This window comes from Gossypium arboreum, chromosome 8 (genome assembly GCF_025698485.1).
Source record: "Gossypium arboreum isolate Shixiya-1 chromosome 8, ASM2569848v2, whole genome shotgun sequence".
NCBI classification, from domain to species: Eukaryota; Viridiplantae; Streptophyta; class Magnoliopsida; order Malvales; family Malvaceae; genus Gossypium; species Gossypium arboreum.
Window position 1 is genome coordinate 28,505,703 of NC_069077.1, and position 16,856 is coordinate 28,522,558.

Consider the following 16,856-nt stretch of genomic DNA (forward strand, 5'->3'; position numbering starts at 1 on the left):
TTATATCCTATATTACAAGATGATCATAGGATAAGATTATGAGATGGTCGAATGTTGAAATTCAAATACGGTAATCTCATTTTAAAATATAATATTAAAGACTGTAATACTACATTCAACGGACCTAACCTACTTAATTGTTAACATTGGTAATTAAATTAACCATTTTTCGGACCAACAATACATTTTGCTAAAATTTCGAATATTCTTTTATATCAGACATTTAAAAAAATGAAATTTCAACCCACTTGTTGAATGGGAAATACATGCTCTTTTAAACCAAATTGATTACACCTTGTCTACTTTGGCTAGAGAAGGTCTCACCAAACTGATCACGGCAAGTAATTTCACCCAAATACCATATCTCACTTCGCACGACACTTGCTCCCTACTTTACAAGTGAACCCCATCCGATTGTTTTAGAGCCTACTTAAATAGACTTACGAGAACAAGACACTCCATAAAGGTATCCCGAGAAACCCATAGCCTCCATAATCCCATGCAAAATGAGGATATTTTACAGCCCAATTCACCTCTCAATCTTTTTTTCTTCACCAGTATCTACGACTCTTCGAATAATTATCGTCTGAATCATTACTAGTCATTACTTTTAATAGAAAAAATATTATTTCAATTATGAGTTAATTAAGCCAATTCAATCATAATTAAAGTACGTTTGTTAAACTCAACTTAATGTTGTATGGCAGAATTTTAAAAAAAAAAATGATTGAAGGGCATGTCGGGAGTATGGTGATCCATGTGAATGGTGGAGAGATCTTTTTTCTCGTGTTGGTTTCGAATAAGAAAGATCACATGAAAATTAGATTGAAAGCATATCCAAAATGGACAACAGGTATTCTATCCATGAAAAGGGGTAGTACCACCCTTCCACTATCTATGGAATGTTTATCACCAAAATCAACTCATTTAACTTCCATGTGACAAAAGAAGAAGAAGAAACTCCTTTAGCATCTTTTTTCTTTAAATGATTTTCATAAAATAAAATAATATATGTGTATACATATATTCTGAAAGAACGGAAAATTAAAATGGAGTAGTATTTTTTTAAATTTTTTTATTTTGCTTGTTATTGTATGTAGCTTATAGCATATCATTAACATAGTACTTATTCATAGCTCATGTTAATCAAAATTCAAGAGTAATGTTAACATCAAATTAATCTGTATAACAAAGTTACTTTCCGTTTTGATTACCAATAATATTGTCACCTTTAAAAAATTCATATATTTGTTCTCATGACTATCAAGACTAGACCTATTCCTAAGTTGAGTGATCCATCTTGTCTGTCTTCGATATGATTTCGATAAGGATTTTTCACTTCTATTTGACTTAACTTAATTTCAACTTAAATGATTTTAATCATAAAATTATTTTTTAATATATATTTGATACAATATGTACTTATTACAATACTCAAAAAAAAAAAACTAATGAGAATTGCATAAACAAGAATAAACTAAACAATTCTTCTCATTAAGTCTAAGTATGATAATGAGAGAAGAGTTCTTATATACATAAAAACTCAGCTAACAATTGTAAATAACCTCAACTGCTAAACAATTCTTCTCATTAAGTCTAAGTATGATAATGAGAGAAGAGTTCTTATATACATAAAAACTCAGCTAACAATTGTAAATAACCTCAACTGCTACAACCAACTAAATAAGGTTGCAAAAGATTAACTACATCTGGTTAATAGGTAACATACTAAGTTGTCTATTGTCTATTCTCACATTCTCCTCGTTTCTTGAGGATATTGTATTGAAGCATTTGAAACACAAACTGACTATATCTTCTTCCGAAGAAAAGAGAAGGTCAGTTGTGTTAGAGGTTTTGTAAGTATATCAACAACCTGTTCACTGGAAGGTACATAGTTGATTAATAGTTTCCTAACTAATACACGTTCTCAAACAAAATGGATATCTATCTCCACATGTTTTACTTTAGCATGATGCATCAAATTTGCAGCCATAGGAACAATTGAAGTTGTAGCACCCCAAACCCAGCCCAGAAGTTATCGCCGGATCCGGCATGCCACATCAAAAACGTTAAAAAAAACTTTCCATTCTAAGTCCAGAAAATCGTACTTGATGTTCAAAATATTAATTCATTAAGGGTTAAAGTGAATGGAAGTCATGCACCGGTAGGAAACCGGAAAAGAGGTGGTGAGTCCATCGGACCGCTAAGTACCAAGCTCCTTCGGATCCAATCCTAGACATGCATACCGCCATTGCCACACCTTAACGTCATGGATATTTCTAGGAAACCGATTTGATTAAGTCATTTTTAGGAAAAGTGATTAATTTTGGAAAATACTTTCGTTGCGGAAGCTTTGCTTGTTGTCGTGTTATTTTGAAATCAACTGTTGTTTTTGAAAACGCGCCTTAAAGCTATCCAATTTCAACAGTTAAAATAAGTATTACCTATCTTAGTAATACATATTAAAACCATCAAAAATAATTAAGCGGCCTTATTACATTTAAAAACCCAAAACTTCAAACGTAAATAAAAGGATGTCCAGTTCACCAGAAGAAAATCAAACTTTCAGAACAAGTGGCCACTCCGAATTCCCTCACAGCTCCAAGCCCACTATGGTTGGGGATTACCTGCGTGGATGAAAATAAAAGGGGTGAGTTTGGGGAAACTCAGTGTGTAAATTAACCCAACCATAGCCTATATCAGCTTAAACCACAGAAATAGAATAAGTTGGCCTTAGCCCAGAACAGAATTCAAAATAAAGCCCATAGGCCCATAACAGAACAGAACAGAACAGATATTACATGTTTATGCAGAAACCCAACCATATCCAACCGTATACACCCCCGTACCAACCTTACACTGTGTGGGGAGACAAGTCGACCCACCCAACCGCTACACACCACAGAATTTGCAGCATGGCTGCCAAAACAGATAATGTGACAGAGTCACTAGATACAGATAATCGTGGCAGAGCCACCAGAACAGATATATGTGGCAGAGCCACCAGATCAGATATTTGTGGCATAGCCACCAGAACGCTTCCTCCATAATATAACCCATGTCCCCATGCAACAGATATATAATCATGGAATACATCATACAGAATCAAATCGTCATGCTTTTCAGTCGAAATTAACCCTAGGGGTATAACGGTAATTTTGCACCTAAGGGTATAACAGTAATTTTCCATACATAGGGGTATTATAGTAATTTAGCTACTTTTAGGGTTTTCATGCATATCCTAACTATTTACGTACTATCGAACACTTACACATACTTACCGAATTGGGCCCGTTGGCCCATGAACCCGATCTTTGGCCCATTAAGCCCAAATTATCAAAATGTACGAAATCGCACGTACTGCAGTTTATTACTTTAGATTACCAAATATACAAACCCAACTATCTTACGAGCATTCGCTTTTCATAAATTCCCAAAATACCGACTTTTCGGCATTTCGGCTTTTCGGCTTTTGCCAATCTAGTCTATGAGAGGGTGTCAGTTACACACCTGTTTGCGACGATATGCTAACGAGATCCACACACGAACCACCTACAATTGGATTACTAACACGTTAATCTAACTATTCAAATACAAACTACTTATTAACCCCTTACAATATTCGGCCAACCACACCTACAGATCATAGTAAGCTTATAAGAAATCAATAAGCAACTCATTAACAAATTTTTGTCAATGCTTACCACATAATCATAATTTCACTGCAAGCTGTCTTCCTGAGCAACAGTCACTAAATTATTTATAACTGGAGCTACGAAACTCCAAATCAAGTTCCATTAATTTTCCCTGAAAATAGACTCGTATATCTTTTATCCATAAAATTTTCAGAATTTTTGGTATGGCCAATCAATACCAGATTTTTCTTAAAGTTTCCCATGTTTCACTGTTTGACTAATCTAACCACTCTTCATTACGAATCAAATTTCTCATTGTACAGAATTCAAAATATGTTCTTGTTTATTTCATTAGAAACTAGACTCAATAAGCTTTAATTACATAATTTATTCACCTTCTAATTCATCTCCCACAATTTATAGTGATTTTCCAAATTCACGTTACTGCTGCTGTCCCAAGCAGATTTATTACCAAATCACTCTTTCACACATACCTTGCATGCATGTTATTTAAACATGTATATCACCAATCAATCATCACATATCTATGATTTTACTTAAGTATAATCTCCATTTCATCATTTTAAAGCACAACATGTTAGCTGATTTTTCCCTTTAACATCTAAGGCACATGCATGCTCATTTGTTTGGCTCAACTTCACCTATCTTCCATTTTTCATCAAAAGAACATGAAACAACAACCATTTCCTTCATTTTAATTCATGACTAAATGCTCACAACACAACTAAAAATCAAAATATACTTCAAGAGTTAAGGTAGAATCAAGAAGAACTCATGAACCTCAAAATAGAAGCAAGGTACCAAGAACTTACCTTCAATTTTCCTCCTCCTAATGACCAAATACTCAAGAGCTTTCTCCTCTCCTTTCTCTTCTTTAACTTTCAGCTATGATGAACAAAATGGACAAAACTTTGTTCTTTTCACCCTTTTTCTTTTAATAAAACTTCATATTTCATCCATTTAATTCTTTAATACAAAAGACATGAAATTCTTATCATGAAACATTTACCTAACCCATTATCATGAAACATTTACCTAACCCATTATCATGGAACATTTACCTAACCTATTATCAATTTGTATCAATTTGTACCATAAATTATGGATATCAAGTGTACATTTTGTCTACAACAACATGATGGCTGGCCACTTCATGTAAAATGGGAGGTTTGTCATGCAAATCCTCCTATTTTGCACTCCTATTTATTTGGCCACTTCAATTTAGCCTATAGCATTTTCAAACATTTTCACATAGGTCCTATTTCATAATTTCACCCCCTTTTTCTTATGGAACAAAAATTAACTAAAATTGTCGGGTTCTATCTTAAGTTTGGGCTTTCTAGAGGCCCACTAACATAATTAAACCTATGCCAACATTCACAGGATTCCCGAAAATTGGGGCGTTACAGAAGTATTGTCATACCACACTGTTAGAAGGCCAACATAGGAAACTTGATGTTCTTTTAACAACTGTTCAATCAAAAGAATTTCAGACACACAGTTTGTAATTCTTTTATACTTGACTTCAAAGGTAGATCGAGAGACCACTGCTTGTTTCTTGGAACACCAGGTGATTGGACTATTGCCCAAAAAAATAAAAAAATCAGTTGTTGATCCCCTTTCTTCAAGACAAAAAGCCCAATCAGCATCAGCAAAGCATTCGAGCTAAAGAATAGAAGCCCTTCCATATACCCAACCATGACCAACAATACCCTTGAGATAACATAAGATCCTTTGAATAGCATTCTAGTGATTGTGTAACACCCCTTGCCCAATTTGAACTACGGGATGCTACATCTGATGCCTAAGCAACATTAACTAAACATACATACTTTTTTTTACAAACATACCAAATTATTCTAAATATATTATTATTGATTCATTACATCTATCATATTTCAAATCAGGGTTTATACGACCTTATGGAAGCTCTATTGATAACCTGGAACTCTTGGAGGGCTAAAATGTAACATTTTTAATAAGTTTCAGGTTGATGTCACGACATTATTAGTTCGATGTCACAACTTCCAAGATAGTATACAAGCTTCCTTATTGAGGACCAAACTATAAAATTTTCCAAACTGTACTAGATGGATGTCACAACCTTGGGGTTCAACATTGCGACTTTAAAGGGTGGCGTCGCGACATCCAATGGGCAGTGTTTTGACTTTAAACAACTACATTCAAAGTGCATTTTGAAGTTAAGAGATAGATCTTCGAACGCCATAGAGATATCTCAACCCAGAAATTCCTGGATCCCATCCAAAAAGTTGTCGCAAGTCTGATATTTTTCCAAACTTGAAAATTGACAGCTTCAATGAATAGAATTGAATAATTTTCACCCCATCCATGAATGTATCATTCCCCCTTTCCTTGAAAACATTCTTTGGTAGAATAAGAAAGAATCTTTATCATAGCTGGAATGATTTTATAGAGCTCCTCACAAAGGATCAACAAATTCTTGAATAAATAGAACAAGTCCACTAGACAAATTCAAGTTAGGGTTAGTGAAAACATAATCATTCCTCTCTTTCTTTCCATTCTCTTTTTCAATGTAAATTGAACTCTCTAATTTTACCTCGTAGGAATTTTCACTCACCAAAATTGGACCATTAAATTGACTTTTATGGCTAAAGGTCTCTTGTCTCTTAGTCTTTTTACTTGAATCATCCTCACTTCCCTTTAACCCCTCACAAAAATTTTGTAAATTGAATTAATCATAATACAACTCTTTAGGAAGATACTTAAGGTCTAAATCATCCAAATTCATAAACTCTAGGAAACAATTCTTACCATCAACTTTTTCCAGTTCATTATCACTATCATCATAGTTCGCACTATTACTATTAACTTCTTCGACATCACCTTTGAAACAAGGTGCAGTGTTAAATTTAGACTGAAAAATAGGCATAAAATCACACTTACTGTCTTTACAAAAGGTGTCACTTGAAGTTTCTTGCTCATTTATATCATCATCGTCAATGATAGTAGTAGATAAAGACTCATCAATAGGCTTTGTGTCATACTTACGTTCCTTGCTTGCAAGGATGTTTTCTTAAATGAATATGTTAGACATTGATAACTCTTGAAAAGAGTTATATGTCATGCCTTTAAACTTAGTTAGTTGCATATTAGGAAATTACATTAAAATGTTTGGACTGTTATTAAATGTTATTACATGTTACTTCTAATTGTTTGCAGGAATGATTTATTTGTTAAGTGGCAGGTGCAGAATGAGGAAAAGAAGTAAAACAGTGAAGGTTTTTCGTGGAAAAAGGTTGGAAAGTTTGCCAACACGAATGTCGTGGCAGTGCTAGGAAGTGACCCAGTCAACACTTAACTGTTATCAGCCCTACTGTATGTGTACCAAAAATCAGCCTAAAAAAGAGGAAAAAAGTATGGGATCATAAGATCATAAGATCATAAGATGACAGGCCTACTCTAAAGGGAGATGTAAAACCCAAAAAGAAAAATTGAAAAAAGGGTAGACGGTTGAGGGGACAATTGAAAAAAATCATTGGACGGGAGTAGAGGACAACGGTTGAGAACAAGGTAGAACCATAAGGAAAAAGAAGAAGGCAGTTCCTTTTGGCCACCATTAGATTGGGACGCCAAAGCTGTTGGGTTGGATAGGTGAAAACGATCTTCCTGAAGTTCTTCTTTTACTTCTTTATTTGTTATTTTGTGAATTGAATTGAGAAGAATAATGTTTAATGTTATTCTGATTTTGGACGTTATTTGCTAGTCGATAAGTTAATCTCATAGGGCTGGGATTGCTTGATGAAACATTTATTTCCTTTAATGACTAAAGCTTAAATTAGTTTTAATTTACTATTTCATTCAATGATATTTATGAATTTCATGCATATAATCCCTAGACATAGATGAATGTCCAACATCTTTATGAAATTAATCTAATGCTGACAAGGTTAGGTTAGTTAGATCAAAATTGAGTGATATGAGCAAGTATTCGACCGAGTACTTGTAATAGTCTCCAGACATAGAGTAAGTTCCATACAGAAAGAAAACAAAATAGTGTTGGGTACCATGCTAAAGGCCTATAGACATATATCGCTTAGGCAAGGTAACTTAAGGTCTAGCTCTTGAACAAAGCAGATCACAGTAGAACTATTCCGAGCAATAGAATAAGATTAATTTTGCTGAGGCATTATTGGTTAATGATGGTAGATTCTTAGTAATCCCAACCTTACAAATCAACATCGTAGATCCTTTATCCTTTATCCTTTGCCGTAGCATTTTTGTTTTCACATCCTCAATTGTTCATTTGTTTGTTTTGCACATTTTATACAACATTATTCTTTTAATTGCCACTGCATTATTATTACTATTTTTGCCTTAGCATTAATCTGACTTTACTTTAATAACTTATCCATTTTATACCTATTCGATCCCTGTGAAGACGATCTCACTTATCACTTTATTACTTGATATGACGTGTATACTTGCATAATCTGCATATCATATTCACACGCGACAGACATTTAGAGGCTTTGTGATCATTCGCATTACACCACATGCACTTGCTAGCTCATTCTCTTTTTTTTTTATCATAAGTCGTTTAAGCTCACAGAAGATATTATGTTTTTTTGTAACAATGCCTTTCTTGACAAGTCTATGAACAATAAAAGGTTGAACGACATTGGAAACATGTCCATGTAGGATTTTTTTTTACAAATATGACATCTATGCTTTGCCCAAACTTTATCATCGTTAGTTTCCATTCGAGCCAAAGTTTGGCTGAAATTTTGTTGAACCACCTTGTGCTTAAGGACTTGGGTTTCCAAAGTGTCAAACTTATTTTCCTAACGCTCTTACACCTCTTTGAAATCTATCCGTAGTTTGTCGAATAGTGTTATAACTTGGTCCATGGTTACCATGGATGGATCATGTTTTTCGTCCTTACTACGTGTACTTACCATTATTAGAGGTTGAAATAAAAAACAACTAAAAATTAACCAAAGAAAATTAAACCTCACTGTTATACACTCGCAATAAAAAAAATAAACTCTAAGAGAAAAAAAAAGTTAAGATTTTCACGCTTGTAACTTTTAAAGAGTAATCAAACTCAATAATATTCAAAAAGATGTGGGATCACTCTCTATCAAATTTGACCTAAGGCTCTAAGAAGCTAAAGAAAAATTCGACTCCCAAGGAAGTAAGTTGCTCAGAGAAATGAGAGGCAAGTCTTTTCATACCTTTTAACACAAAAAAACAAAAATGTGTTAGAATGCGCAATAAAATAAGAAAAGTTAAAACAAAAGAAACCCTAATGCTAGAATCAAAGAAAATAAACTACCCAATCGAAAACCCAAAACAATAGAAAACAACTTGTATTTTTTCGTTCGAGGTTTTCCTGATTTTCAAAAATCACGAAATTTAAACTGGAGTCTCCTCAAATAGTATAGATTTAATCTAAAAAATTTTGGCAAAAAATTCAAACCACAGAATATTTTTTATTTTTCTTTTTATTTGTATTTTTTTTTGTTTTTGCACTTTTCGAAAAAAAATTTTATGTTCTAAAAGAGTGCCAAGAATCAGTATGTAAAATTTTAGATCATTTGGAAAACATTTACCCATTGAAAAATATTTTTTTCTGAAAAACTTTCTGGGTAAAAAAAATTGGTTTAAGGTTGTTTGCTGGAAATCAATTTATAAGAATACAAAGAACACCTAAAACACCCAAATCTGATATCAAATAATAAAAAAATTGAATCAAATGAAGCGAAAAAAGGATTGAATTCAAGTTGTTCGACTCGAAAAAGAAAGATTTGGATGTGACCTGAAAGAAGAAATAAAAAAATTTAGAAACTATAGAAAACAAAACACTAAAGAAGAAATTTGGGAACTAAGAATAAATATTTAAGATAATAAATAAATAAATAAATATACAAAATTTAAAACTGGAAGATAGAACGAGTAAACCGATGGATTTGATGGATAGAAGGATAAACATCCCATTGAACCCTTTGAGATATAAATCCCAATAAACTCAATTAATGACTCTAATCAACTCTCTAAGAAATAATCATTGGCAGATTGAAGGGTGAAGAATGGATTCCCATGACTCACTGAAGAAAATCGAGAAGAAAACTACTTCTAAAAATCATAATAAAGAAGTCTTGCACAAAGAAACTAACTCCCGGAGTTGAAAACTTTATTAATGAAAAGAAATTGTGTCCTTAATGAACAATGAAGAAGCCTTTATATAGGATAGCTAAATACATCCAAATTAAAACTCTAAAGTATGTTGAAACTCTAATAAATCTAAACAAGAACTAGTTTTAATCTAAATTTTCTTTTTGACTAAGAAACATAAAACTCCTAAACAATTTAAAATACTTAAACAATATCCAAAATTCGGGGTAAATAAATAATAAAACCTAATAAATACAGTATCGGGCTCATATATAATAAATATTGAGCCTAAAAATCAAACCCAATCTGAATTAAACTCGAATTAAAAGCCTGAAACTCGTAATTTTCATAATAATATCGTCTAGAAATTCTGCTCGCGCAGTCTTTACAAAAATGGTCACAACTTGAGTTCCCAAACACAAAATCGAGTGATTCAAAGTGTATTTCTAAGTTATGAGATAGATCTTCAAACGCCATAAAGACATCTCAACCAGAAATTTTTGGATCCCATCCAAAAAGTCATTGCAAGTTTGATGGTTTTATAAACTTGAAAATTGACAGCTTTGGTGAATGGAATTTAATAATTTTCACCCCATCCATGCATGTATCACCTAAGCAAGACCATGAAACTTTATATGGATATCATGAATTTTTGGAAATTTAAAGGAAAGCCATTATATGAGGCATGGGAGTGCTTTAAGCTAATGCTACGCAAGTGTCTAGACCATGGTTTACAAGATTGGTTGCAACTTCAAGTCTTCTACAATGGGCTTGACGAAAACTTACATTCTAGTCTCGATAGAGCATTCACGGGAGCATTTATGTCCAAGACATACATTGAGGCTTGTCAACTTATCGAGACATGACGATGAACTCTAATATGTGGCCGATTGAGTGGCCCATATATCGAGCCAAACAATCAACGGTGAACACTATTGGCAACAAGGATAAGTATCAACAAGTACCCGAAAGGCTTAATCAATTAGAGATTAGTTCGGCCAAGGAGCAAGTCCAAAACCAGCCAAATCTAACCCAATATAACACAGGACACGATGATGAATGCAATCATATGGAGGTTAACTATGTGGGGAATAGAGGATATAACCCCTACTCCAACATCTATAACCCGGGATGGCATAATTATCCTAACCTTAGGTGGGGAGAAAATCAAGAGGAACTTCAAATATAGGAATCCAAACCTTAATCCTCCAAAACCCAACGCCCCGTATCAACCTCGATTACCTTTTAGGGAACCCTAAGATCAAGAAAGAAAATCAGCCTATAGTAGCGATCTCCTATTGTCGATTAAGGTGAGTAAGGTAGAGGAAGGCTTGCATGTAGCTAATACTCTTATATTATAACAAGGTTTTTCCTGATAAAGGTTTTCCATGTAAAATCTACATGTTCTTATTTTTCTTTCTTATTAATTTACGATCATTCCTACTGCCATTATCAATGTATAGTATAACATGCTATATGGATAAATACGCTGACATGGAATGTCACGTTAGTTTACATTTTAAAAATTAATAAAAAAATTACTTAAAATGCAAGTTCATAATCAACCTAGACAAATGGATTTCCGAATTCATTTGAACCTAGACATAATTTATTCAAGTGCATAATCAACATATTTGCTATTTTCATAACTTCTTTTCATAGTTAATATAACATACCCTTTCTTAATCAAACCAAATGCATGCAAGAGTATTTCATATAATATTTTAGTACATAGTCATATTAGAGGACAATCATCTATCCAACCATTTGACTATAACATCACATTTACACACCTTTTATCATAGACATTATTAATTATTTTGTAATTATCATCAAAACCATGTCCATCACTTAAATGGGTCAAATAACTTCATATTGTTAATTTTCATACTCACAAGATCTTTTATTCATTGCTTTCAAAATATATTTCAAACAATACTATATCTCAATACTTTATATATATCTCCAAGCCATATGGAAACGTCTCATGCACCATTACAAACATGCACAATATGAAACTGATTTCAAATATATGATTATCACATTCACATTTTCACATTCATATTATATATGACTTGTTTCATTTCTAGTCAAAATCATTTCTATTCCAACATTTATAATATGATCATATACAAATCTCATTTAGCTTATGGTTATTTTAAATCAACCAAGAGATTTCTTATTATATGATCATTTACAAACTTTGATTTAATATATTATTTAGTAGTGAATATACTCAAAATAATGTCTTGTGAATAACATACAAATGCTAGCTATTATTAATATAAAGTTTTGAATAAAATTAATTATTACATATCTCAAGTTCATGATAAAGAAAGAATACTTTTGTAGTGAAAAAAAAATTCACTCACAATTATGATGGAATGAATTAAATAATTCAACTGAAACCAGACATCTACACATAATGTACCAATAAGTACATAAGTGCCTTTTTGAAAAGTCATAACTTTTCATGCTTGGAAGTTTACCAAATAGATATGGTTTTTTAGATTTGGTAACACCCAAACAAACATATCGAAACATATTACATATTTTAAAAAGTCATTTATGTAAAAAAAAACCTAAGAAAATAGAAAAAAAATCAATTAAGCTCCTACATTAAATTCGCACCCAATTAAGCCCCTACCGTTAACAAAAAAAATCAATTAATCCTCTTGGTTAACAATTTCCTTCAATGACCATGTTAACCATTAAAATAAATTTGACGGACCAATTAGATGGTGAAACATGACAACTTCTAGTTTAATCTAATATTTTCCCATAAAATGACTAAAAGTCATAAAAATTATAAAAGTCAAATTTTTTTATCAAATATTAAAAATATTTAAATTGATATAAAATTATAAAAAAACCTATAATATTATAAAAATATAAAAATTATAAATTCTATTAACTTATGAAAAATATAAAATTAATAAAACATATAAAAATTCTTAAAAACTTTAAAAAATCATAAAAATAAAATTATTAAATACTAAAAGATAAAATTTATATAAACTTAAAAATTATAAACAATTATAAAAATCATAAAATTTATTAATATTATAAAATATATTTAAAATTTTATAAAAGTTCATTAAAATATAAAAATTATTAAAAATCATAATAAATACATAACATTACACCAACCGTTGGATAATAGGAATAGTCATTAGATTGTTAGGGTCATTTTTATGTTAAATAAAATGGTCTTGATATTTCCTAAATAAAACGGTCTTGATATTTCCTAAATAAAACGATAATTGTGGTAAATTATTTTTAAAATTATCTTCAATTTTTAAGTACATTATTGTAGTTTGGACCTTAAAAGGTTGAAAATTGTTTGCTAAGTATTGTATGATATAAAGTATTTTTGGTACAATTAGATACTATCAAATCAAAATTTCATTATTCAACTATTAGTATATGTCAGTATAATTCTGACCAATGATTTTAGAACCTGGTGGTTAAACAAATTTGGCTACTGGTTTGCTAGTTGGATCGATGCATCCAATTTAATTAAATAAAACAATAAAAATAAACAAATTAGAAAATTAAAAAGATCGATTCAACCACTCGGTTTCCAGGTAAATTGATCTAATGGCTTTCTCTGACCGGTCTTGTCAATTTTGGTCTAATCGGTTAGACCAACTAATTCATTTTTGATTCACATTTTAAGATTTTTTATAATTTTTATAAATTTATATCAATTTTAATATTTTTATAATATTTTTTATAATTTTTAAGTTTTTTTTAAGTTTTAAGAAAATTTACACGTTTGTATAAAATTTTAGATATGTTTTATTAATTTTATAAAATTATTGTAATTTGTTAGATTTTTATATTTTATAAATATTTTATAAGTTTATATCAATTTTAATATATTGTAAATATTTATCTTATTTTTATATTTTTCTGATTTTTATGTTTTTTAATATTTTATGAGAAAATATTATATTAAACCAAAATTGTCATGTGTCACCATCTAATTGATTTGTCAATTTATTTCAACAGTCAATGACAAAAACACAAAAAGACTTAATTGAGTACAAATGTAATACGGGAGTTAATCAAATTTTTTCATATTTTCTTGATAGATTTTTGACGTATAAACATTTTAAGAATGTTGCAACAAATTTTGGAATAAAGTATGTGTGGGTATTTTCCGTCTAATGCCTTAAAGGAGCAACTGAGGAAAGATAGAGAATGTTAAGTTGTTGCTATGGTTGTTAAGAATGTAGCTGAAGTGTAGGTTCATGGCAACCGAGTATTAACATGCATGTTGTTCATCGATTCTTGGATAGTAGGACGAATTTAAGAAGATTTAGGCACATAATATTTTTTTAGAAATCAAAGTTTTTTTTTCCATATGCAATTATCACATGGGTAGACAACTTTTGTCACTAGACTAATGGTTTAACCAATGATAAAGATAAAAGCTACGAGCATAATTAAAATATAAAAACGAATTGCTGAACAGAGAGATGTAATATCGCACATCATACAAAGAATTTTGCCAAAATCTATCAAGCCAGTAAGATCCATGACAGTGACATGGTGGATGCCTTCTATTATAGATAATTTATAATTTTTTAAATAAAATAGTGAGATTCAATAAATTGAAGCAGAGGTTGATGCTCTTATCAAAGGCTTAAATTTTAACCGAGCAAATCGTGCAATCTTACGCACGGGCCATCACGTTATCCTACTTTCTTTTTTGCCACATGGCACCCTAACTCCTTAACCTATGCCCCCTTGCTTTTTGCCAACTATAATTCCTTCACCTCTCCTACATCAGGAGCAATATTCTACAACCCCTCACTAGATTCGCTCCACATTGGCTGAGAAAAATGAAGGTAATTAGACCAACATACACATATTTTGTTACGTCCTTTTTCCCCTTTAATGATTTCCTCTGAGATTTTTTTTGTTTGATGATGATTTCTTTGATAGATCTTCAACTGGTTGCACAAGAGGTTCCCTCATAACGTTCTCAAAGGTTTGATTTCTTAACATTTTTCGCTACTTCTTTTTTTAACTAAATCAAAATTCTTTTGAGATATTTAAGACTGACGATAAATTTTCATTGTACAAGTTTCCTATGCATATATATGATCTCTTTCAGTATTGTTTTTAATTCATATGGCATTCAAACAGTATTTCCATTGTTTTTTAATAGTATGATGATGAGAAAACTTCAATTTTCTGCAGATGGGCTGGTTCGAAATGTTAAGAAGACTGATTCCATTGCAATTGACACAAATTCAAAAGCCTTACTCGAACAAGTAGCACTGTTCGACCTGCTGGATGGTTGGCGATATGGCGTTCTAACAATTGGAACATTCGGTTTCGATCCTTTGAAATCCTTGGGTGAGCTAAATGACCACTTACCTCCTGAAAGCAACGGCGACGAAGAAGAAGAAGAACGATTCTCTAACAACAATGATGAGGATGATGATGATGACAACAATAATAGTTACGATGAAGTGAACCCACTGGTGCTTGGCCACAGTTTGGAGGACATTTTGGAGGATTCTACTCACAATGAAATCAAGTTTAACTTGGAAGTCATTGAGGATCATTCTGAGAAGCTGAGAAGAAGAACTACCTTGGCAGACCTCTTTTACCAGGACTCAGACATGAAAAACAAGCCCACCCATCTTGATTTAGAGTTAAATCCTTGCGAAGAGGCTTCTTTTCCTACGAAAAAAGGGACTTCTTTTGCCAAAAAATTCATTCCCCATGCTGGAAAGGATTCACGTCCCATCAAAATGCTAAACCAGGTGAGTCTTAAAACCTTACTTTTATGATTTCTTTTAAGCAGAATTTAGTTGATTAAAACAAAATGTTTCTTGGTCACTTAGATGATGAAGAGGATGTTGAAAAGGAAGATCCATCCAGAGCTTCAAGGCAAGGGTAATAAATTGGAGGGGCAATGCAAGCCCTAACGTATTCTATATTATATGTTGTTGCTGGCAAGAAACATGAAGCCGAAGCCAGTGTATCAGTTTCTTAATGTGCTTCATTTATAGAGGTATATTTTCATTCAAGATTTAAGTTGACAGATAGTGCATGTATTTATATCACTAGTATTGATGATCAACAATCAGTTTTAGACAATATTGGGTGTATAAATACCTATCATACCATGCACTTGTTGCAGATGCTGCTACAGCCTACAGCTTCAGCTAGCTTTGGGTGATGATGATAACTTAATCTGCCTTACAAGTCAATATTTTCTCGGTGTTCTTATTATATAATTTTTTATGTTTCTTTTCTTAAAAAATTTATGGAAAAATGTACTCATTAATCAAGCTGTTCATGTATTTTAATTCTTCTTTGATTGTATTTCGAATTTAGTATATGTTGGTTGTTGGATTGTCCCGGCGTTGGACAGACATTGAGTGTTCATGTGCTTGACATTTGATTGAAGGCACCTTTATTCTGAAATATAATCAGATCAAATACCATTAATCATTGATACTTTGAAGAAAAAAAAAGTTGATTTAGATATTTATGGTGATTCCATGACCAACCAAATTTATGTTTAATTCATTAACCATTTCTTCTCCAGTCTCATCAATCGTAAATCAATTTTTTTTTTCCAATCTATTCACCATTGACTTACTCAAAAGAGATACAACCTCATCGGTTTATCTTTTCTTTTGAAAAATTAAATATTGTTCAAATTTTAATATGAATCATCATTGTACAAGCCCAATTTTGGGCCCAAAACCCCTAAACCCACTAAGCCAATAACCCCAAACCTACCCATGTCCACACACACAACAAAAGAAAAAGTTAAAAAACCCTAACCGTCAGCACATGCTCCCCACTCCATCCATCACCGACGCCCGCAAGTGGCCTCTGCTCCACCACCGTTTGCCTACAGCAACAACAGAAGAATAGACAGATATTAAAAAAAAAAGGGAAATGTAATGGCTATTTAAAAGCCAAATCAAAAACCATTGAAAAGAGGATCCGCACTTGTGAAATAAAAACAATATTAGATTTCAAACATACAAGTAAAAAATAGAAACCCTA

General features: G+C 31.8%; 1 protein-coding gene and 1 long non-coding RNA gene across 2 annotated transcripts; one reads left to right on the forward strand and one right to left on the reverse strand.

Annotated features, from left to right (window-relative positions):
* Positions 1-2,386: 2,386 nt before the first annotated feature.
* LOC128296289 (uncharacterized) lies at positions 2,387-4,565 on the reverse strand. The gene is made up of 3 exons (XR_008286847.1): positions 4,469-4,565; positions 3,511-3,552; positions 2,387-2,919 (listed from the first exon to the last, which is right to left on the reverse strand). It is a non-coding gene; the product is annotated as an uncharacterized LOC128296289 (long non-coding RNA).
* Positions 4,566-14,444: 9,879 nt separating this feature from the next.
* On the forward strand, positions 14,445-16,289 carry LOC108469381 (protein TILLER ANGLE CONTROL 1-like). Its single transcript, XM_017770272.2, has 5 exons — positions 14,445-14,668; positions 14,766-14,811; positions 15,024-15,595; positions 15,677-15,846; positions 15,976-16,289. The coding sequence occupies exons 1-4, from the start codon at positions 14,663-14,665 to the stop codon at positions 15,758-15,760; spliced, it is 708 nt and encodes a 235-aa protein (XP_017625761.1). The 5' UTR covers positions 14,445-14,662; the 3' UTR covers positions 15,761-15,846; positions 15,976-16,289.
* The last annotated feature ends 567 nt before the right edge of the window (positions 16,290-16,856 follow it).

Excerpts from the sequence above, each read along its gene's own strand:
- LOC108469381 (XM_017770272.2), top strand. Across the intron at positions 14,812-15,023 it reads CCCTCATAACGTTCTCAAAG|ATGGGCTGGTTCGAAATGTT; the intron begins GTTTGATTTCTT and ends AATTTTCTGCAG. Across the intron at positions 15,596-15,676 it reads CCATCAAAATGCTAAACCAG|ATGATGAAGAGGATGTTGAA; the intron begins GTGAGTCTTAAA and ends TTGGTCACTTAG.